This window comes from Puma concolor, chromosome A2 (assembly GCF_028749965.1).
Source record: "Puma concolor isolate L17-30 chromosome A2, mPumCon1.1.hap2, whole genome shotgun sequence".
NCBI classification, from domain to species: Eukaryota; Metazoa; Chordata; class Mammalia; order Carnivora; family Felidae; genus Puma; species Puma concolor.
Genome location: NC_141668.1, coordinates 124,484,737 through 124,508,415, shown reverse-complemented (window position 1 = coordinate 124,508,415; position 23,679 = coordinate 124,484,737). Strand labels below are relative to the sequence as shown.

Below are 23,679 nucleotides of genomic sequence, written 5' to 3'. Positions count from 1 at the left end.
AATTAAGAGACGCTAAACTAACTGAGCCACCCACGTGCCCGTCTTAATGCTTTTAATCTGCATTTCCCTGATGGCAGATGATATTGAGCATTTTTTCATGTGTTTATTTTTCCATATTTTCCGCTTTGCCTCCTTCTCTTTATACACCTAGCACTTGTTGGTAGTTCTTTAGGGTTAGGGTTTACATAGAGACACTATCAGTCTTGCTAGGTTATAAACTCCTTGTGAGCCAGACCTTGGTCATTGATCATTGATACCACCATTGTACTCTGCACAGAGTTTTATGAAAAGAGTCTGAATGACTTTTCATGTGTGATTTGGATACTAGTGCCAAAAAAAAAAACCACTGAGAGGGAGAGAGACAGTGCACTCTATGTGGAGTGTTTGCATTCTGTTGCCTTCTTTTAAGGAGTTTTGGGGCGCCTGAGTGGCTCAGTCAGTTGGACATCTGACTTTGGCTCAGGTCGTGATCTTACGGTCTGTGAGGTTGAGCCCCCCACATCAGGCTCTGTGCTGCTGACAGCTGGGAGCCTGAAGCCTCCCTTCAGATTCTGTGTCTCCCTTTCTCTCTGCGAGAGACTCTGTCTCTCTCTTAAAAATAAACAAACATTAAAAAAAAAAATCTTTCCTTTAAAAAAGAAAAAAGTTTTGAGTTTTGTTTTGTCAGACAGTACAGTTACTTGTGAATGAGTTCGATGCTTCGGAGGCTTATTTTAAAGCTTTGTTAAGTCAAGTATGTTACAGTCCTTTTTTAAGGCCTGGATTGGCCCTGATACTAAGGTGTCACCCTTTTGACATTTTTACTGAATGCCCCAGGTGTTCCATGGAGTCTCTCAGAACACATCCCAGCTCTGAGAATGAGCTCTGAGAACGTGGAGCTCACAGCTTCCTTGTTATTTTTCATTTGGCCTTCTGGTTTCACCTTACACATCCGCAACTTTGTAATCAACCAAAGACTGGTGGGGTCCCCTGCGTAGATGTCTGGAGCTTCTGTGGGAAGCTTTGTGTTCTGCCCCCACACATTCCAGACACTTCAGTCTCCCTAAATTCTGATTTGCCTCCTCGACTCAGACCAGTGTCTTCTGCTTGGATTCGCCCTCTCAGTGGTATCATCCAGAGAGGACCTTGAAGCAGAAAGCTGGACAAATCATGGAGATCACTTTGTTTCCCTTTACTCAGGGATCACAGTTATATACTACCTGTTGTCCATCATCTGAACACAGTTGTTTCCTATGTTTTATCCAGTTTTCTAGGTATTCTAGGTGTCTATGGCAAGTTTATATATTTTGTGCAGTGACTAATTATTCATGACATCAGCTGCCTTTGCCAGTTACTCTATCATGACCAGACGCTGAAGTTACATGGATTTTTAGGGTAAATTGACCCCTGGCTCTCTGAGCTTCAAGTTTCAGAGCATAGGTCTATCTATGTATTGCAGCACATGAATACCAGCATAAGCATGCTTTTACAGTTTCTCTGAAATTTCTTTTCATTTGTCATGTCTTTTATGGATGAATTGTAGAATCTTCTACTTCATTATCATTAAACCTAATAACCTGAAAACCCTTCAACTTTAAAAAAAAAATTTTTTTTTTTAATGTTTATTTTTGAGAGAGACAGAGACAGAATGCGAGTGGGTTAGGGGCAGAGAGAGAAGGAGACACAGAATCGAAAGCAGGCTCCAGGCTCTCAGCTGTCAACACAGGGCCGGATGCGGGGCTCAAACTCACGAGCTATGAGATCATGATCTGAGCTGAAGTCGAATGCTCAACCGACTGAGCCACCCAGGCACCCCTTCCCTTCAACTTTTTACTATAAGCATTTTGTGTTAACTTGGAGACTATCTTCTTAGGAGAAGCATAACATTTCCATATGTTTGAGCTCTGACATTACATATGATCATTGCAGTGGCTTTCTTAGAAGATTTTCGGCTAATAGATATGACTCCTGAACTGTAATCTATGTGTGAAGTGTCCGTGTTATCTTAGCATGGGTTGACATTTCTTCTACTCCTGTTAATCATTCCTCCCCTTGCAGGTAGTCCAACATGACCCATGTCGGGGTGGAGCCGGATACTGGAATAGCCTCTTCCGTTTCAAGCATCTTGCTACTGGGCATTACTTAGCAGCAGAGGTAAGTAGCGGCCTCAGTGTCTCTCTCTTTCAAGGCCGATACATTGCTTTTTCTTCATTTACCTGTGGCCATTGGGTAGTTAGACACTTGGGGTAATGCTCAGTCACCTTGTTTTTCCTTCTGCTTTTCTGTTTCCTCCTGCCTCATTTTCCTGCTTGTAGACAAGAAAAGGTAAAGATGATAAACACATTTTAGTACTTCACAGGGATGTTGATCAAGATGTGGGGGAGAAAGTAAGTTAGAAAATACTGCTATCGTGAGAATGTAATGTACAGCATGATGATGGTAGTTACTAATACTGTACTTTATATTTGAAAGTTAAGAGAGTAGATTTGTTTTTAAAGAAAAGAATGCTAATCTGGATTTTAGGATTATAGAAATTTTTGCTCTTGCATTCTGCTCTCCCCACATCTTATCTACCAACCCTGCTCCTAACATGAATGTCCAGGACTCAGCTGTAGGGAAACATGCTTTGTAAAGCCGGAAGCATTAAGACACATAAAGAATTAGACAACTTTATAAAGTATTGTGGTTTTCAGGCATTAGTGAAATAGGCAGGGCCTTATCTTTTACTTGTAGGAATGCCAAAAATCAAGGAAATTAGCTTAAATGTCTGTAAAAGGCTTTTGGGGAAAGGCAAAACTCAAAGCTGAAGGACAGGAGGAATTTACTTTTTAATTTTTGTGTTAAGGAGCCATCATACTGTGTGACAGATGCTGAGTTTTACTCTGATCTGCTGGAAGATGTACAATACCTACTCATATCAGATTCTAGATGTACATCAAAAGATACCTCCTGTTGTCTGGTTTCACGGTGGGATGGCTCAGAGATTCTCAGTGTGATGCCTGGGTATCAGTATTGCTTCCACACCTGACCCCAAGGAAGGCTGAATCTAAATGTCCTGAATCCCCTGGGATGCCTGATACTTGAGGAACTGATGATTTTGAAATATTTAAGAACCAAAGGTCAACACTAAGTTGAAATTTAAAATGGTGCCATACGGAATTTTGGACCCAGCTAACCAGCTGCGAGGAAATGTTGATTACATGGTTTGCCAAAGCTCCTTGATGGTTGCATTATTTGTTATGTTCTGAAGCGAGTGTAACTCTTGCTGGAGGCCACGAACTAAAACTATTTCTAGTTTTTTTTTTTTTTTATTTCTAACTAAAACAAAGCAGGACTATCAGTGACTGGATACTGATCTTTTATTTACTTAAGGCATTTAACTGTTGCTTTGCTAGTGAATTCATTGTGTTCTTCTGTCGACACTTGAGAGCTGTCTATTGGTAACTGGTAGATCATTCCATGTGTGTTGTACTTATGTGACGTGTGTGGTTGTGGCATGCCGGTTTCATAAACAGAGGGAAGGGACAAGATTTTAGCTGTTCAGAGATGTTCGCGGGCCTTGAAGTCTCCTGCAAGTGGGGCCGAGTCCTGGAGAAATCAATGGATGTTTTAATTTCCTAATGATTCTTTTTCATCAGGTAGACCCTGACTTTGAGGAAGAATGCCTGGAGTTTCAGCCCTCAGTAAGTATGAGCAAGAGCCTTCTTGTCTCCATCTGGTAGGGTGAGGCCAAGTGATCTGGAACCCTGTTTAAGAAACTGCCACTTGTCACTGAGTGCTGGGGAAGGGGAGCCATTAGGGAGCCTTAAAAGAGGGTCTTGTTCTATGCTTCCCTTGAAGGCAGTCATTACTCCTTGTGTTCCATTGGTCCAAGACTTCCAGTGATGATGCTCTTTCTGTGTGCTTAGTCAAGCGGTCTCCACCTTTAAGTGGGAGAAGCTGATGGTATCTTTGGGAATGCCCCTAGGTTAGAGACAGGGATGGCTCCTTAGAAGTCGGTCTTCTACAAATGAGTGTTCTATTGCTGTTGACCTCAAACTATGACTGTCTCAGATTTTTTCAAGGAATGAGTTTGTGAAGTGGATAGTATCATGTAGGTGATGGAGGTAACACATGAGGCATGGTGCTCCTGTCATCTGCTTAGATGCTCAGTTGTCTATCCATCTGTCCTTTATGCAAATTCAGAAATAGATTTTATAATTTGGTTTGAAATTTAATGCCAACAGGATCTCTCTTTGGAGGCCATATTGCCAATTCATGCTGACTTGGAGGCCCTTGGGGGTTGAGTTGTCTACAATTACGGGTTAGAGGGCAGTGGTTGTGTTACATGAAAATGATGGATATCAATAGAACACTTCTCTTGTGGAGTGCTTCATTCTGGTCTAGGGTGAAAAAAAAACAACAACAAAGCAAACATTTGCTACTGTATTTGACATGGTGTGTTCATGTGGTCATCTCTGGTGGGATATGGTAGGAGGTATTGAGGTTACTTGTTTTTGGGGGGTAAAGTTTTGAAAGAATTGAAAGGTTTTCAAGTGGATACCTTAATAAAGGGGTTTGGGGTGGAGATAATACAGAATGCAATTGTCTTTGGAAAGTACGAATTCTGTGGGAAGGGTGAACCTTGTAGTTATGTTTGAATACAATGTTAGCTTTGGAAGGAAAGAAGAGGAGTTCTAAGGGCATCACATCATTAATTCCTGTACTTGGTCTTTCCCAGTTCTTGAGGGAGCTCAGGGGTGTCCTGCTCCTTTAATCTGTAGAGCTCATTGTAAAAGCTGCCCTTGCAACTAACTGGAAGGTAGACAGCACTGACCTGGTCCAACTTTCTGCCAATGTGCAGGAAAATCTTTGCCCACCATCTGTGGATGGTGTTCATGTGGCTTGTCTTGGGAGGCTTGGGCTGGAAGCAGTATTATTTTTCATAAGGTAGCTCTCGTCCCTGCACCTTCTTTACTTTGAGAGAAAAAATTGGCTTTGCGTGACTTGAATCTATGGGTATTAGTGCTGCCATCGGAGTTGTCACACACAGCAAGTCTCCCCTCTGAGATTACTTTGAAGGAGAGCTGTGGCTTCTGTCCCTGAGAGCCGATGTGCAAATGAACCTTGAGCTCTGTGAGTAATGGGGTTGCTCTCCTGGACTGCTGATGTGCGAGGGGAGGTCTGGCATTTGTAGTGCAAGAGGAAGAACATAATGATCAAAAGCAGGGCAGGGAAGAGAGGCAGACCTGGGTTTAAATGGGAGACCCATCACGTATGAGCTGTGTGACTAAACAAGCTCCTTGCTCCTCCTTGGGCCTCCATTCCCTCACCTGTAAGAGTGGTGGATAGATACGCTTGTTGTAAGGACGAAGTAATGTGTGCATAAGACGCGGCCCCTTAGTAAGCTCTCAGTAAGCGGCATTTATGTAAGTTGCATCAGATCAGTAACATTTTTAGTGCCTTTATGTCCACAAGTTCATCTGGGCTGCACAGCAGCTGCGTGAAGGAGTTAGGGGAGATTTTATGATCTTTGTTGGACCAGTAAAGAACCAGAGAGTGGTCCTAACTCATCACCTGGTTCGGGTCTCTGAGAGTTCAGTCATCTCTTTATCTTTCTCATGCTTTTACATGCCATGGTGGTGGAATGTGCCAGCAGGCTTGGGTGCAGGTCTGGACTGCATTGTCCTGGCTGCTCTGGAATGGTGCATGGGTGGTTAGTCTTCATGGGGAGGAGGGGTTGGGGGGGGGCTCATCCTGGACCCCCAAGGCCATCAGCACAGCTCCTGCCCCTGGAAAGAGGCAGGAAGGAGTTTTTTTGCAACCCTCCCCCTCTTGTTGGCTAGGAAACTTGGGCAGAAAAGCTGGAGTTGTAAAAGTTGGGGGGAGGAAACTTGATTCTGTTCTGGGTCACCTACTTCCCTGGGTTTGGCACCCAGTGCTCGTGGGAATCTTCACCCGGAATCCTACTTAGCTTCTTGGGCTTGTCCTTCTCAATTCATCAGCACCAATGAGCCCCACGCACACTAGCTCTTGTCTGACAGCCTTTTGTACATGTGCCTTTCCTCCCACTAGGTGGCAAACGCCGACTGAACACAAAGAACATGAAGACGCTGTTGCTCAGTCACAGGTCCAGATAGAGTGCATTTCATGCAATTTCAATTTTTCTTCAGTCTGCCGGCAGGTCTGAAGCTGAACTGAGCTCAGACGCTGAGCTATTTATCTCAGACCAGAATCGGGTCAGGGTTTATTTTGAAAGTGATGTGGAAGACTTTGCAGGTAAAAGTAGTTAGAAGAGGACAAATTCTATTCAGAGTTCTTTTTTCTTGAACTGAGATGTTTGGTACTCTCTAGTTGGTTCCTACTTGAGTGTAGATAGATCAACAAGTTGTGGGTTTGTTAAGGTAGCGCTATAAGATATTGGAGGAGTGTATAGCAAGGAGGAGACAGAGCCTTTGGGTATTAAAAGAACCATTTGTATTTTCTTTGTTTCTCTATCCCTTCATCCCTCCTCTCTCTTCCTCTCCACCCCCCCCCACTCCCTTCTTCCTTTACCCATACAAAAGTTGGGGCTGCAGATAAACTCCTAGAGCACACTGTTGCCTCCATCTTAGATGTTAGTCCCTAGAATTAAATTCTCTCAAGCTCTCTCCTTTGCCTGTTGGATTTAATTTTCTTTTATCCATTTCCTGTTTGGAAAGGAGTCAGTGCCTCAGCTCAAGCAAAGCAAGTTAGTGACAAAATGTGTTTTTCCTGGTAGTTGCAGGTGGATATTGTTGGATAAGGCTGTTAAAAATTAAAAATAATCCCACATAGAGTCTCAGCTCTGGGAGAGACCTCGCAAAGCATATGAAAAGGCACGGTAGTCTGAGCTTGGTGCTTAGATCTGCTCAGGCAGATGGGCTCTGGAGCCTAGAATGTGTTCTTAACAGTTTCTCAGGAAAGCTTTCCTCATTGTTCATTAGTCTTGACTGTCAGAGATTTTCTTCAATCTCCGCCAAATCCCTTACATCGCAACAGAGGCCTCTTTTCCCCTGAATTGTCATTGGCAGTACTCCGTGATTAATTTCAAATGTTTTTTTCAGGGCTAGTCTGACTTCTCAGATATTTTTCTTGGCCACACTGGGATCTCTGTTTACGAACACCTGGGTTCAGGCTTACTTGATTTTCCTTTTCCTCCTGGGAAGTAGCTGTATCATATTATTGCTAGACAATTGAACTGTAGGTTAACACAGTGTCCCATAACCAAATCCACAGGATGAGTTTTCTCAAAGTGCTTCTTTTCTCTTCCAACTACTGCAGACGGATGTAGCTATATGGACTTCTTCGTCACCTATAGCACTCTTTCCATGGACATCTGTTATTGTAACCCTGCATTGTTTAAACATTTTTATTGCAACACAAGAAGGTAGAGTGTCAGTATTCTTGGCGTGGGTGGCCGATTATCATCTTTTATGACTGCTCTGAAACTCTCGTTCTTTTCCTGCCAACTGCTGATGTTCACTATTGTTTCTTCCCTGTTCCTGTGGACTGTGCAGTGATTGTAGTGAGTGAAGGGTCTGGCGTACAGAATCCATGACTTGATGATTTTTCCTCCTCAGGTGGATCCTGATCAGGATGCCTCTCGAAGCAGGTTGCGAAATGCCCAAGAAAAGATGGTGTACTCCCTGGTCTCTGTGCCTGAGGGCAATGACATCTCCTCCATTTTTGAGCTGGACCCCACCACTCTCCGTGGAGGTGATAGCCTTGTCCCAAGGTAGGGTTCTAAAATGACTTATCCCAAGTAAGTCAGAGCTGATATCTGTGGCCTGGCTGGGCTTCTTGGGTTCCAAATCACCATTGCCTTTCTCGAAGCTCTTGTAAAAGATTTGTTCTGGTTGCCTATTGGAATGGTGTCTGATTTTTTTTTTTTTTTTTTTTATGGCTCATCAATTAGTAAGTTCTCTGTAGTTGGACAAGAAGTGCTTTATTGAGGTAAACAAGTCAAAACCATAAGCTCAAATAGCTTGATATATATTTTTTTAATGTTTTACTTAATTTTGAGAAAGAGAGAGAGTGTGTGTGTGAGAGAGAGAGAGAGAGTGCGAGCGAGCGAGCAGGGGAGGGGCAGAGAGAGAGGAAGGCACAGAATCCGAAGCAGCCTCCGGGCTCTGAGCAGCAGGAAGCCCCTGACAACAGGACTTGAACTAGCAAAATTGAGATTATGACCTGAGCCGAAGTCATATGCTTAACTGAGCCACCCAGGCGCCCCTCAAGTAGCTCCATAATTCTAGTTTCCTCTACTCTCTTCCACATTCCCACACTTGAGAGATCTCCTAGTTAACTAAAGAAACAATTATTAAGAAATTCTGGAAAAAGGAACATTTGCAGTTCACTGAATATAGTAATATATTGAGATGTCAGACCAGTGTTCTTTGTACTTTTATTAAATTTGACTCTTAGTTTTGTTGCATAACAATGCCTTTTGGTGGAGGGATTAACTGGCTTCTAAATGGGATGAAAGGTCATGCTTAACCCCAAAACCAGCAACAGTATTGCTAGTAATGGCTTACACTTATTGAATGCTGACTGCATGCTATGTTCAATGCAAAATACTTTGTGTTACATCATTTCATCTGCACAAAAGGTTATCTTTCCTTTCCTATAGAAAAAGAAACTGAAACTCAGAGTTCGAGCAACTTCTCACATGTCAGCCAGTTCCTTTGCAGAGCCCGAAATCTTAAATGCTTAAGACAGACAGGGTTGCGTGGGCAGTTCTGACTCTTGAATACAGCAGTGGTTAGTAGCACTCTTGTTGGCATTTGTAGGTTTTACACATTATTTTTGACATACAGACAAGTATTTAATGAATACAAATGTTTTAGAAATAAAAGTTTATGACATTTGTTAGGTTAAAAAAAATCGGGTTTTTTTTTTTTTTTTCTTTTCATGAGGAGAAAAATGTGAAATAGGGGATTATGGAAAGCAGTTACATTGTTTTATGAGCCATGGTGTCTGATTCATTTCTGTATTTTGGGGGTTTGACACCCTATTAACAAAATTCTGATTCACATACATACCTGGTTACAAATAGTAAGATTTAACAGCTCCCTTGCAATCTCCAGTTACTTTTCAAACAGAGACAGCAGGAGAAGCTTCATTCCAAGGTCTGAACCCAGACTCAATAACCTATTAATGCAAATTAACTACTGATCATTTTCCATAAAGGACATTTGACCATGTATGCACTTTTTAAAATTACGTTTAGATCCAAGTCAAACGTTAGAGAGACCCAAAGATCCTGCTCAGAATGTCCCAGAAGTTAGTAGACTCCAGTCCCTGTTTGTAAGCCTGTCTTTAAAAAAAACCTACCAGCATGTGCTGAGTTGGTATCAGCGTCCAAAGCACAAGTCCCCTAGGTGGATGGAGCAGTCGAATGCCTGTTGGCAGCAGAAGTATTCGAGCAAGGTGTGACATCTGCAGATCTGCTGACCTTTGGTTTCCTTCATTTCTTCCTCTCCATACCTGCTTTGGCCCAGAGCAATGCACCATGTCAGTGAGACTGGTCTCTGCAGTGCGGGTGCTCTGAGGACTAGATGAGTACCTTCTCTTGTGCTGTCAGAGTGATGAATGGAGGACAGTGTCCACGTGGAAGAGTACTTGACATTGCAAGGAGGCCTTTCCTTGCCACCCAGTAAAATTGTCAATTGGTTCTTCAACTCTGCTGGGTTGTTAATTCCTTGAGAATCTGGGGGAAAGCTACAGATGTTCCTCCAGGAAATCCCAAGTATGTGCACAGCTTTGCATTCTCCAGGTTTGGAAGCCCTGATTGAGCTGATGTACACTGATTTTTTTTTTTTTTTACCATACTTTTTTAATGTTTTTTTTTGAGAGGGAAAGAGCATGTGAGCATACATGAGTGGGAGAGGAGCTGGATTGGGGGGGGGGGTGGGGGACAGAGGATCTGAAGCAGGCTCGATGTGGCTCTGGAACCCACGAACCACAACATCATGACCTGAGCCAAAGTCAGACGCTGAACTGAATGAGTTGTCCCCAGTTTTTTTGTTTGTTTTGTTTTGTTTTTGTTTTTTTACAGTAACAGACTTGTTGAGATATAATTCATATACCATACAATTCACCTACAGTGCTCAATTCAGTAGTTTTTATGAACAGTGCTGGACAACTATCATCACAGTTTTAGAACATTCTTCCCAAAAAAGAACACCACACCCTTTCTCAGTTACTGTTACTTCCCTGTTCTCCACATCCAGCCTTAGACTTACCTGCTTCATGTCTTTATTGATCTGCCTGATCTGGACATTTCGTCTAAATGGAATCATGTATCATGTGCTCTTTTGTGACTGGTGTATTTCACTTAGTATTTTTAAGGTTCATTCATGTTAAAGCATATTTTAGCCCTTCATTTTATTTTATTGCTGAATAATATTTCATTATATGGTTATAACACGTTGTATTTATCCACTTATTTTTTTTAATTATAAAATTTTTTTTAATGTTTGTGTATTTTTGAGAGAGAGAGCATGAACAGTGGGGGGGCATTGCAGAGAGGGAGGAAGATACAGACTGTGAAGCAGGCTCCAAGCTGTCAGTAGAGAGTCCGTTGCAGGGCTTAAACCCACAAACCATTGAGATCATGACCTGAGCCGAAGTCAGACACTTAAACTGAATGAGCTACCCAGGCGCCCCATCTACTTATTTTTTATTTTATTTTATTTTTAAATGTTCATTTATCTATTTTGAGAGAGAGCAGGGAGGGGCAGAGAGGTAGAACTGTCAGCTCAGAGCCCAATGGGCGGCTCACACCACGAATCTGGAAACTGTGACCTGAGCTGAAGTCCAGAGTCGGATGCTTAACTGACGGAGCCACCTGGGTGCCCTTATTTTATTTTTTATTTATTTTTTATTTTATTATTTAAAAAAATTTTAATGTTTATTTCTGAGGCAGAGAGAGACAGAGCATGAGTGGGGGAGGGTCAGAGAGAGAGGGAGACACAGAATCTGTAACAGGCTCCAGACTGAGCTGGCAGCACAGAGCCCGACACGGGGCCCGAACTCACAAACCGTGAGATCATGACCTGAGCCGAAGTCGGTCGCTTAACCGACTGAGCTACCCAGGCGCCCCCTTATTTTCTTTTTTAAAAAAAGGGTTGGGAGTGCCTGATTGGCTCAGTTAGTTGGGTGTCTGATTCTTGATCACATCTCAGGTCTTGATCTTACAGTTGTGACTTTAAGCCCCACTTTGGGTTCCATGCTGGGTGTGAAACCTCCTTAAAGAAGAAAAAAAAGGGCTAATACCTAATCCTTTTTTTTTTAATGTATTTAAAATTTACTCTTTCATTTATTTATTTATGTTTTAAGTACTCTTTATGCCCAAAGGGGCTCAACCTCACGACCTCAAGATGAAGAGTTGTGTGCTTTTCTGACTGAGCCAGCCAGGTGCCCTGTATTTACTCACTTATTACTTGATGCCCATTTGTGTTGTTGGCCTTTTTGGCTATTATGCCACTTTGAACATTCTTGTACACATTCTGGGGGGACATAAGTTTTCATTCTCTTGGGTATATACCTAGGACTGGAATGCTATGTCATGCAGTAACTCTGTGTAACATTTTGAGGAGCTGCCAGATGGTTTTTCAACATGGATCCAGCATTTTACATTCCTACCACCTGTGTGTGAGGGTTCCACTTTTTCTACATTCTTTCCAATACTTGTTACTCTTTTTGTTTGTTTGTTTGTTTGAGCTATCCTGGTAAGCGTGAGGTGGTATCTGGTTGTGTTTCTTTTTTTTTTTTTAATTTTTTTTAATGTTTAATTTTGAGAGAGAGAGCTTGGAGCAGGGGAAGGACAGAGAAGAGAGGGAGTCACAGAATCTGAAGCAGGCTCTGGTCCACTGTGCTGATAGCACAGAGCCTGATGTGAGGCTTGAAGTCACGAACTGCAAGATCATGACCTGAGCCAAAGTTTGATGCCTAACCAACTGAGCCACCAGGCACCCCTCTCATTGTGGTTTTGATTTTTCTGTCTGTGAGGTTCATCATGGTTTCATGTGCGTATTGGCTACTTGTGTATCATCTTAGAAGTATCTCTTCACATTCTTTGCCCATTATCTTTTGCCCATTTCAAAAATTGAGTTGTCTTTTTATTATTGAGTTTTAAGTGTTCTTTTTTCTCAAGACAGATCCCTTACCAGGTAAGTGATTTACCAGAATTTTCGACCATTCTCTAGGTTGTCTTTTCACTTTCTAGATGGTATCTCTTGAAGTACAAAAGTTTTTAATTTTGTCAAAGTCCTATCTGCTTTTTCTTTGATTGCTTATGCTTTCAGTTTCTTAAACCATTGCACATTCCAAGGTCACAAACATTTATGCTCATGTTTTCTTTTAAGACTTTTATGGTTTTTGGTTTTTACTCTTAGGTCTTTGATCCATTCTGAGATCCTTTTTAAATATGATTTGGGTAGGGTAGATTGCCTTTTAAAAGCTTCCTTTCTCATTGACTTGTTAACTAGATAGGTACAGGTTTGTAAAACCCATTTCCATTTTGGTTTAAGTAAATTTCCATATGTTGTGTCCTCTCTTCAGGAAGTTATCTAATGAATTTGTTCAGGTTCCCAGGAGACAAAGGGATGACGTTTATCTTACATGTTAAATGTTTTAGTTTGCAAGGGATAGCAAAAAACAGAACCCTGTGATGTAAAATACCACATTGTTCCATCACAAGGTGTTTCATGCATTTCCTTGGCAAGAGGAGTGAGCAAGTTGGCCATATTCCCCAGTGGGTTGGAAATTTGCATGATGCTGTAGGAAGGGGAGGTCTAAGCTTTTAGGTAACATAGCCAAATTGGAAAACTGTCTTTGTGGATATTTGTCCATAGGTAGATGGATTCTAAACTCTTAAACAATGGAAGCCTTGCATTCACCATGGGAGAAGTGTCCGGCATGGTCTACTAGTATTAATTACCAGTTACGATCTTGAGCTTGGTCTTAACTTTAAAAATTTTTATTCATTCTTGCCCCTGACCAACAACGTGAGAGCCAGAATTGAATGGGCTATTCATTTGTCCTGTGGAGGGATCAAAAAGCTTTAGGAGTAGTACACTCATTTCCCTGCATCTTAAAGTTGTGCTAAATATTGCTTGTTTGAAGATGAGGAAGACTGAAAGTAGATAAATGAATGTCTCTGAAATGTTATCAGCAAAGGAATTTTTGTGATAGTCAATGGTTAGAAGAATCTTTCCAAGCCGAAGTGAAAAGGATAATGGCAAATCCTGGGTATACTGAATAAGATAATAAAATTCCAGTATATGTAAAATAGATGCTTTAGATGAACACTGGGAGAGCACCCAACTTTGTGACTGCCTTTGTAATTGTCCTGATACCATGGCTTTTGAGTTAAGGATTGGGAATGAGACTTGGGATGAATTGATAGAACACCCTTTTGTGTCTCAAATATAATTTGACATAGAACTTTACAGAAGGTAATCATCCAATTAAAAGCTAAGCTCCAGGCTTTGGTTATATTTTGAAATTCAGAGAATTAGTCCATGTCACTCAGACAAAAAAGAATTGGCACATCTCTGTCAGGTTTCTTCTTCATGTTGTTTGATGTATATTCATTCTAGTTAAATATCACTATGGTTGCCCTTACTTGGAATATTCAGGACAGGTATAATGAACAAAAGCGGAAGGCAGAGAGTGTGTACTAAAGATAGATGTCTGGTTTGATGCCCCTTGCCCCCACCTCTTTTCCATGTCTCTACCATTGCTCTAAATTCCTCTTAATGCAAATATCTTCTTTGGTCCCTTGTCTGCCCGAGCCCCAACAGTGTTTAAAGTTCCAATTCAAGTTTTCTGTATCAGAAAATGTCCATGACTTCGTGTAGCCTCATTGATCTCCTCCTCTAAAAGTGCTTCAGTGCGTACCTTGACTGTCTCCCAACTTAATGCTTTTTCATTTGCATTTCATGTTACTTACTATTGTTTGGTGTTCATTGGTCTTGTCTCACTGATGGGGTGGGTTCCTGATGCAAAAATGATGCCACTATTTCAACTATTTCCTTAAAGCAAAATTGGAAAATGTTGTAAAATTATCCATGTCCATTGTAAAGCCACAAAAATGTGTTAACATCATGGAGAGCAAAGAAGCAAATAAAGATTATGTAAAATTTAACCATTCAGATATAAACACTGTTAACATTAGGGTTTATGTAGTTTTAGACAAGTCTTTGGGCATGCAGAATACCTCTGTATAATTTGTCATTAATAAAAATTATAAGCTATTTTTAACAGTTTTTCACTGAACGATATGTTCTGTACATATTTCCACATAAATATTGATTGTAATCTTTTTTAAATAACTTTTTAGTATTCCACTGCATGTATGATAATTAGCTAGTCCATTACTGAGACATTGGATTGTTTAGTTTTTTACTACCGTAAATAATGCCTTGTTGAACATACTTACGCCCCAGTTTGTACTTGGGTTGTCATCTCTTAGGCGAACTATCTAAAAATGAGATTGCTAGTTGAAAAGATTTTTATTTGGCGAACATTTTGTTTTACAAAGTGCCAGACTCCCTTCTAGAGTTTAACTTGTTGACACTGTCACCGTGAGTGCGGGGAGAGGTCATTTCCCTAAACTCTTGTAAATACTGGGTTATGTTGGTCTCTTAAGATCTTTGGAAGACGTTCAGTAAAAAGATGCATAGTTTTTATTTGTGTAAATTGTATATTAAGGAAATTAAATGTATACTTGCAAGTTTATTGGCAGTTTATATTGCTTTATTAAATTACTGGCTGATATCATTGTCTTATTTTCCTTGCCACTTTTCCCATTTTTTCTTACTGATTTAAAGATCTCTTTATATATGCAGAGTAATTACCTTTTTATGCTTTGTGTTATTTTATTTTCCCAAGTTGTCCTTTTTCTTTCAACTTTGTTCATGATGGGTTTTTTTTTTTTTTTTTTTTTTTTGCTTTATGGAAGATGAAAAATGTAAACAATATTATAAGATGTATCCATCTTTTACTTTTAAAATTAATGAAACTTGTATGTTGCTGTGTGCTTCAAAGGCCTTCGTTACCACAAGATTATTAAATATTGACTCACATTTTATCCTGGTAATTTTATTTTTTGCTTCATGGATCCATAGGAAAATTTCATGCATTGCTCTATCATTTCTCATGATATGCATTAATATATAGTCAATAAATAGTTTTTGTTACTCTGTCTCATGCTCCGTTCTGGGATATTCATTCACAGGAGTGATCTTACATTTAGAAATACAGCATATCACAATGTTAGAATCATTATGAATGATTTTTTATTGTAAATACATTAAAACATATTTTGGTGTGCATTCATTTGTGCCTCGGTTTATATTGTCTAGTGTATATAGCAGGAAACTATTTTGGTATCCCGTTTTATTTTGATAGAATATATTCTAGGCCAGTAGCTTTAGAGAACCTAAAAATTCCTGTCACCCAAATCCTTTTATTTTTCCCCCCAGAAACTCCTATGTCCGACTCAGACACCTTTGCACTAATACCTGGGTTCATAGCACAAATATCCCAATCGACAAGGAAGAAGAAAAACCTGTAATGCTGAAAGTAAGTTCTGGAACTTGGCTGCCTCCTTTGGTCTTGTGCTCCCTAATGAAAGGGCTCCTTTGAGGACACATTGGGGAGGAGGGAGCTGCATTTTGTTGCTTTGGCCAGAGGTAGTCATGGACAGACTTGAATGCAGTGAAAGAATTCTCTCCAAGGGACTTGGCTAAAGCAAGCCTAGCCTTTTTTAAATAACCAGAACCTTTTATTCCATGGCTTTTGCCCTAAAGGTTGAGCAATTGTCTGGATTTCATGTCTGTTTGAAGGATGATTTTGGCTGGGGGAGTGTTTGCTTGTGCCTTGAGGCACATCACATACCTAGTTGGTTTTCCCCAATCTTTATTATTTCTTTCTCTCTGTCTTTAAATAGACACTTTTATTTTTTTGGAAGTTCTCTTAGCCCCTTTAATTTCTCTCCCTCAAGCCCACCTCTCCTTCCCTACCTTCTCTAGGGTCATAAAACATAAAAACACAAACATAGGGATTTTGTTTTGAAAAAGTCAAATGATACTCTTAGTTTGTTTTTTTAGTGATGGGGGAGGTTACTGGAATTTTTTTTTCTATTTTTATGAACATTTTCAAGTATATAGAAAAGTTAAAAGATTGGTACAGTGTCTGCCCATATGATACTCTGAGTCAATAATTATTTTGCTCATTTGTTTTTTCCCTATGTATTTGCTTACTTATTTTTATTTATTAAAAAAATTAGTGTTTGTTTATTTTTGAGAGAGAGCGTAAGCAGAGGACGGGCAGAGAGAGAGGGAAACACAGAATCCGAAGCAAGCTCCAGGCTCTGAGCTGTCTGCACAGAACCCGACCCGGACTTAAACTCATGAAATGTGAGATCATAACCTGAAGTTGGATGGTTAACCAGCTGAGCCACGTAGTCTCCCACCTAGTTATTTATTTTTAAGTGTTTTATTTTGAAAGAGAGCACGTGTGTGCATGCACACGCACAAGTCGGGGAGGCTCAGAGAGGCAGGGAGCAGGGGGAGAGAATCCCAAACAGGCCCCGAATGTGAGGCTCATTCTCAGGAACCAAGAGATCTTGATCTGAGCTGAAATCAAGATTCACATGCTTAACCCACTGAGCCACTCAGGCACACCTCCGTATGTGTTTATAAACATGTTTTACAATTGTTAACAGTCTTAACATGCTTCTTTTCACAAATGAAGGTGTAAAATGATATCAGAGCCCCCTTTCTGCCTCCTTCTTTCCCACAGTAACAATCTCTAGAGGTGACAACTGTTAATGATTTGAGGTACTTCCTTTCATATGTTTTTCTGTGTCTAGTTGATTCTTACTGCGAGATAGCTCCAGCTACTTGGATTGCCCAGTGTCACATAAATAGTGTTTTGATTAATGTTTTACTGTCTCAGTCCAAGAGACAATCCCATAAAGACCATTTTGCTTTTCAGATTGGCACCTCCCCTGTGAAGGAGGATAAGGAAGCATTTGCCATAGTTCCGGTTTCTCCTGCTGAGGTTCGGGACCTGGATTTTGCCAATGACGCCAGCAAGGTGCTGGGCTCTATAGCTGGGAAGCTGGAGAAAGGCACCATCACTCAGAATGAAAGAAGGTAAGGGCTTCACGTAACAACCAGACATACTCAACCTCACCCACTGTGGAGCTCTTAAATCTGTTGTTTGCAGAAAGAGAAAATGCCAACTCTGAACAGCTTTGTGTGAGAGGGTCAGGCCTTAACATTTATATGTGGCTTTAACTTGTGATTTTCAAGAACCACACTCACTTCTTTGAAAGTCTCTAAAATTGTAAAGACCTTTTTCTCCGTCTCTAGTTTGGCCTCTAGAACTTTCTAATAAATGATAGGGGCCACAGTTACTCTGACGTAAAATTTGAAGGCTCATATTTTGTGAAGGTGTTTATCCTTTTGTGGACAATAATGTGTTGTGTGTATTTTACTCTTTTTGGTCATTGGTCCTCACTTTTGAGGAAATTGGGAAGAAAGGACTTGTTTATGTTTAAGTGCCTCATTAGGCCTGGGTCTTTCAAGGTAAAGTTTTCAACCTGTTACACGTCGAACATTTCCCATCTCTAATAGCTTCTTTGCTCTCAAGGTCTGTAACCAAGCTGCTGGAAGACTTGGTTTACTTTGTCACTGGTGGCACTAACTCTGGTCAAGATGTGCTTGAAGTGGTCTTCTCCAAGCCTAACAGAGAACGGCAGAAGCTGATGAGAGAACAGAATATCCTCAAGCAGGTCTGTGAGATGCAACATATTGGGATCTCTGTAAGAAATCAGTGGGATCACTGCTCTTACAGAGGGACATAACTGGTTCCCACCTGGAAGGCTTGATCAGCTGACTTTTGAAGAAAACAGATTTGATTTTATAGAGCAGTTCTAAGTTCATAACAGTAATGCATGGAAAGCACAGAGTTCACGTATACCTCCTCCTTCTACATATGCATAGCCTCACCTATCATTAATATCCTCCGCTGTAGTGATACATTTGTTACAATTGCTGAACGTACATTGACACATCATAATTTCCCCAAATCTAGAGTTGACATTAGGGTTCACTCTTGGTGGTATGCATTCTCTGGATTTAGGCAAATGTATAATAACATATCCATCATGATAGATTCATACAGAGTATTGTCACTGACCTAAAAACTTTCTGTACTCTGCCTGTTCATCCCTCCCTGCCCTCAACCCCTGGCACCCACTGATCCTTTTATTGCCTCCATCGTTTTGCCTTTTCCAGAATGTCATGTGGTTGAAATCATACAGTATGTAGCCTTTCTCTCACTTAATAATATGCATCTAAGGTTCCTCTGTGTCTTTTCATGGCTTCATAGCTCAGTTAATTTTTTTTTTTTAATGTTTATTTGCTTTTGAGAGAGAGAGAGAGAGAGAGGGAGGGAGACAGACAGACAGAATCTGAAGCAGTCTCCAGGCTCTGAGCTGATGGCACAGAGCCCGATGCAGGGCTCGAAGTCACTAAATGCGAGATCATGACCTAAGCCGAAGCTGGATACTTAACCAACTGAGCCACCCAGGCTTTCATAGCTCAGTTAAATTGACAACACACTTGTTGAATGTCAGCATGTAACAATTCACCTGTTAGGAACTCCAAGAAGAGTTCAGTTGACAACTGTATTTTCATCAAAAATAATAATAAGTGCCATGTGTTCTTAATGTTATTTCATAGGACTGGAAAATTTGGAGGATTTGGTAAACTCAGGCCTGTATAAGCTCTTACAGGGACCTCCATAAATCAACACAAGATCTTACCACAAAGAATGAGTAATGGCTTACAGGACATATATAGATGGTATTATCTGGTATAAATTTAAGTAAGCTGGTGTAAAGACAAATTGTAGGGAGGTAAGTGACAAGGGTAGATGAAGTGCACAGAAATGCATAGTATATAGTTCTCTATAAAGCTGTCAGAGATGGGGGTGTATGCTTGGCATAGAAATTCCTGGCCACTAGAACCCAAAGAAAAATATATTAGTTACTACTCCTTCAGTTCTCCATAGGAACTTGGGATTTGAGAACACTTTTTCCTGTTGGTTGTTGAAAGACAAAATTTATTAACACTTCATCATGTTTCAGCACGGTTTTCTAGTCCAAGAAGAAATTATGTCCAGCTGTTTCAGGTGATGACCTCCCAGATTAGATTGGCTCAATGCCAATGCTCATTTCTAGAATAACAATTCCTTGAGGGGCCAAAATGATCAGACTCCGTGGCAGAAGCCTTTGCTGAGCACTATATTTATGTAACTGACAGTTTTTAATCTTTTATCCTTAGCACTCCCTTGTGAGCTGGGTAGTGTTCTTTCCATTTTATTCCTGAGAAAACCAAAGGTTACCTTGGCTGTGTTCTGTACCACTAGGGAATTATGCAGGTGAATGATTTCAGCCTAGAATCTGCTGATTGCAGAGTCCGCACTCTTAACCACAGCCCTACACACTGTACTGGGAAGTGTTTGAGGACCAGTTAGGTCCAGGTGGACTGTGGTGAGTGGGTGTACAATTTTCAGGTTACTGACATTGACGTAGAGAGAGTGGCCTGTGTAGTGCTGCCTCCCAGGAGGTTCTATTAGTTTGCAACAGAGGACTAGCCATTAACACACTAAATGGTGACGGTGTTTATTCTTCCTTCTCACAACCAGATCTTCAAATTGTTACAAGCCCCGTTCACAGACTGTGGCGATGGCCCAATGCTGCGGCTCGAGGAGCTTGGGGACCAGCGGCATGCTCCTTTCAGACATATCTGTCGGCTCTGCTACAGGGTCCTGAGACACTCTCAGCAAGACTACAGGAAAAACCAGGTTGGGATTTAGGATTGATGGGAAGTGATGGGCAGTTTTGTCCCTGAAGTTCACTTACTTGCCTCATGAGTTCTAAGTGTTAAATCTGTAATTACTTAATGGCTAGAGAATAGTTCATTAGGTTTGTGTGTAGAAAGGAAATAGATTTTTTTGCAAGCCTGAGAAGAAGATACATTCTAGAGTCCTTAAGAAGGATACCCAAGAAGTCCCCTTCTGCAGCCACCTTTCAGTGAGATTTTTTTTTTGATACTGTTAGTACATTTCTAGTATTTTTTATGGCACGTTATCTTAAAAATCAGGGAAATGATTGCATGTGTTTATATTAAAGCAAGAGTGGAATCTTCTTGCTCCCTTCCATATCTTCCATCTGTGCTGGTAACTTTATCTTGGTTGTGGCTCATGTTTTATGGTATTCTAAGTTCTTATCTGTGTCATGACACTGTATATAGTGTCCTCATGAGATAAACTTTCTAACCTCTCTGGGGTCTCCCATCAATTTGCCATTCTAAGGAATCCTGGAAACTGTGTTGCCACACTTAGTAGTTCTCGGCTGGGAGTAATTTTGTCCCCCAGGAAATACTCGGCAATATCTGGAGACCTTTTTGAGTGTCACAACTTGGGCGGGATGGGGCGAGGGGGCATCTGGTGGGTAGAAGCCACGGATGCTATTGAATATCCAGTAATGCACAAGACATCCCCCAACAACGAACAGTTACCCAACCCAGAAAGTCAGTAGTGCTGAGGCTGAGAAGTCTTGTACTGCATTGAATTAGTGTAGGTGCACAGATGATGCTTATCATAACCTTGACTCCTCCTCTCTGCATTGTTTTACAAAAGGCTTTTGTTTGTAAACTTGGGACTGCCACCACATCTGGCCTTTAAATTTAAACTTCTCTCTGTAATGAAAATTGTTCTCTTCTGTCATGAAGAAAGTGTTAAACTTCAGCAGTGCTCTCAAGTGTTAGATATAACCTTGTTAGCAAGTATAAGCTTTTGACTTAGCCTTTGCTATTATCTAAATAGAAAGTATCATATACCTATGATGCTTTGTTCATTAGCCTGGACTCTAATGGTTGTCTTTGGGTGCTCTGGTTACTTTAATTCTGCCAGTGCATTAAAACCATACTCAAATAGTGCCAAAGAGATTTTTGTTCTGTTCCTCTCTGCCATCTTCCAATGAGGATACATCAGAGCCTCTAGAGTGTACTAGCACACTTCGCTTGTACATGAAAAGGCCAAACCAGTCCCACCTGTTGCTGCTACATTGAATGTCTTTGCTTGTTGTTATGGATTGTCTGCCACCCAGCAGCAGTCTGTCCCTGAAGGCTGATTAATTACGAAACATGCATCCTTACTAAGTATGGGCTGAAAAGTGGCCAGTGTCCACTGTAAACACCCTGAGTAGTTTTTAGGATTTGGGAATTAATTTTGAAACATTAAACCAAGTTTCAAGTTCTGTTTGAACTTTGAGTCTGTCTTAGGCAGGAAACGTCTCTGAATAGAAACAAATACCGACAAGAGATTTCCCTGACTTCTCATATATTTTTTATGGAATGTCATGTCTGCTCCCCAAAGAGAGAAGCCAGCGATGTTTTTATGCGTTCTGTGATTATGATTGACTGGCTTAGGTATTCCTCACTTGATTCTGCTCCCCATTGACTATGCAAATGTATTTTCACCCCAGATAAAGAAAACAAAATAGGGTGGTACTGTTCTAAACATCTAGGTAGGCTTAAGTATGTTTATTCAGCAGCCCAGAGCAATAAGGCACAGTTAAGTCCTCTTGAATTAGCAATAAAATCACAGCTGAAAAACAGCTTTGACCTTTTAGAAAAATAAGTCACCACATTAATATTTATACTATGCACTTGATAAAATGCCCATCTGTACATACAGGGTAATTTGCTTAATTATATTTGTGTGGCTGATTTAGTAAAACCAAGGGTGTGAGGGAGTTTGCAGCTGTTGACCTAGATGAGAAAGTTGTAGAAAGGTACCTCACTAGGATTTCCCTTATGAACTTATGAACCTTATGAACTTCTCGCTTGGGAAGGTTGCTGCTTGCTTAGTTTGGGGTTAACCTTAAAATCTTCTGTTCTCCCCGCTTGACCTCCCTTTTCATCCTTAAAAGGAGTACATAGCCAAGCAGTTTGGCTTTATGCAGAAGCAGATTGGCTATGATGTGTTGGCCGAAGACACCATCACCGCCCTGCTTCACAATAACCGAAAACTCCTGGAAAAACACATCACCGCCGCTGAGATCGACACGTTTGTCAGTCTGGTGCGAAAGAACAGGGAGCCCAGGTGAGGTGGAAGTGGGTCTGATCCACCGAAGGTGTCTGTGCCTTGAAGATGCAGGCATTGAGCTAGTCAGGGTGCTTTTGGCGAGGTTTCCTTTGGAGGGCTGCCAGTGACAGATTTCGGTTAGGCTGGTCTGGAGAGAGTCTTGGGTGAGTAGTGGAAAGAACACGGTACTGGGATAGACCCGTAGTGGAATCCTAGTTCTGCACTTGGCCAGCTGGGTGACTTTCTCTTTCCGCTTGAGCTTTAATTTTCTTCTATGCTAAATGGGTGTTTATGAAAATTGAATGAGAATAAATACACGTGAAGTGCCTGGCACTTGGTAGACGCACAGGAAATCACAGTGATGGCCATTTATTCACAGTTTAGCACCCCCTAATTATCACTTAGAACACCTCCCCCAAGTGTCATCAGTAAGAGTCTTTTGCAAACTTAGTTGTCACTTGAGTGTTTCTATTTTACATTACAGTTCTGTCATTTCTCATTCACATAGATCTCCCCCCCCCTTTCCTCTTTTCTTCTCCTCATTAAGATCTACAGCATTTCAGAAGCAGTGGAAAGTAGTTTATAATATAGGTATGGTGAATGGTCACACTGAGATACAATGAGAGCTGATAGTGTTGTTATAAAGTGACTCCTCCCACCCCATAAAGATGAAGAATGTTCCATGGAGCATTCTCATGTTCAGGGAGTCAACTAAATAAGCACTTGACATGTATTATTGCATTTAATCCTCAGGACAGTCCTACAAGGTTTTACGTTACCCTCTCCTGAAGATGAGAAAAGTGAGGTTAAGACATATTCCTATGTAACACTGCATATCAGAATATCACTAATCAGAACAGGGATTCCAAGTTGGGCCCTCAGGCCTCAGAGCCTTTCCTCACCTCTCTGGTCCTCCTCCACCTCCACCATTTCTTCCTTATGCAAACGTCTTCCTTGTCTTGTTTGTTTCATTTTAATCTCATCATCTGTTCATCTGCCCTGGCCCTTGCCATCTTTTTTCTTTTTCTCCTTTCTTGATTCCTTCTCTTAGCGCAACTGGGTTTCTGCTGGTGCTGTAGACACTGGCACCAAAACCTAAAATATCTCTAGTTTCTTGTGTCGAAGATACGTTGGGTCTGTCCGCTTGAGGAGGAGTCTGGCTCTGAGAGCCAAACCTCTACTGTGGCTGCAGAAAACATTTTGTTTGCTTTCTCTTTCTCCATAGATTCTTAGATTACCTCTCCGACCTCTGTGTTTCCATGAACAAATCGATCCCGGTGACCCAGGAACTGATATGTAAAGCTGTGCTGAATCCAACCAATGCTGACATCCTGATTGAGACCAAGTGAGTAGGGGCTATTGGGGTTGAAGATACGGACGAGGAAGGGATTTAGATGGAGAATGTATGGTCCAGTGGATGTCTGCACTCTAGGATAATAAAACTTAACACTTTGATTTCTTTAGACTTGGTCTGAAGTCAGATGAGCTGGCATGGGATCTTGCTTATGCAAAGGTCTTTGATAGGGGAAT

General features: G+C 41.0%; 1 protein-coding gene across 9 annotated transcripts in view; it reads left to right on the top strand.

Annotated features, from left to right (window-relative positions):
- The window catches only part of ITPR1 (inositol 1,4,5-trisphosphate receptor type 1), a 328,509-nt gene that overhangs the window by 136,480 nt on the left and 168,350 nt on the right, over positions 1-23,679 (top strand). For 6 of the 9 annotated variants that reach the window (XM_086697548.1, XM_086697544.1, XM_086697542.1 and 3 more), the window contains exons 11-19: positions 2,038-2,133; positions 3,618-3,662; positions 7,560-7,714; positions 15,468-15,567; positions 16,984-17,144; positions 17,644-17,785; positions 19,705-19,863; positions 21,995-22,167; positions 23,375-23,494. In XM_086697548.1, the coding sequence (XP_086553674.1) occupies positions 2,038-2,133; positions 3,618-3,662; positions 7,560-7,714; positions 15,468-15,567; positions 16,984-17,144; positions 17,644-17,785; positions 19,705-19,863; positions 21,995-22,167; positions 23,375-23,494 (1,151 nt within the window). The remainder of the gene's footprint in view (positions 1-2,037; positions 2,134-3,617; positions 3,663-7,559; positions 7,715-15,467; positions 15,568-16,983; positions 17,145-17,643; positions 17,786-19,704; positions 19,864-21,994; positions 22,168-23,374; positions 23,495-23,679) is intronic. The other 3 variants (XM_086697546.1, XM_086697550.1, XM_086697547.1) reach the window with 1 other exon arrangement.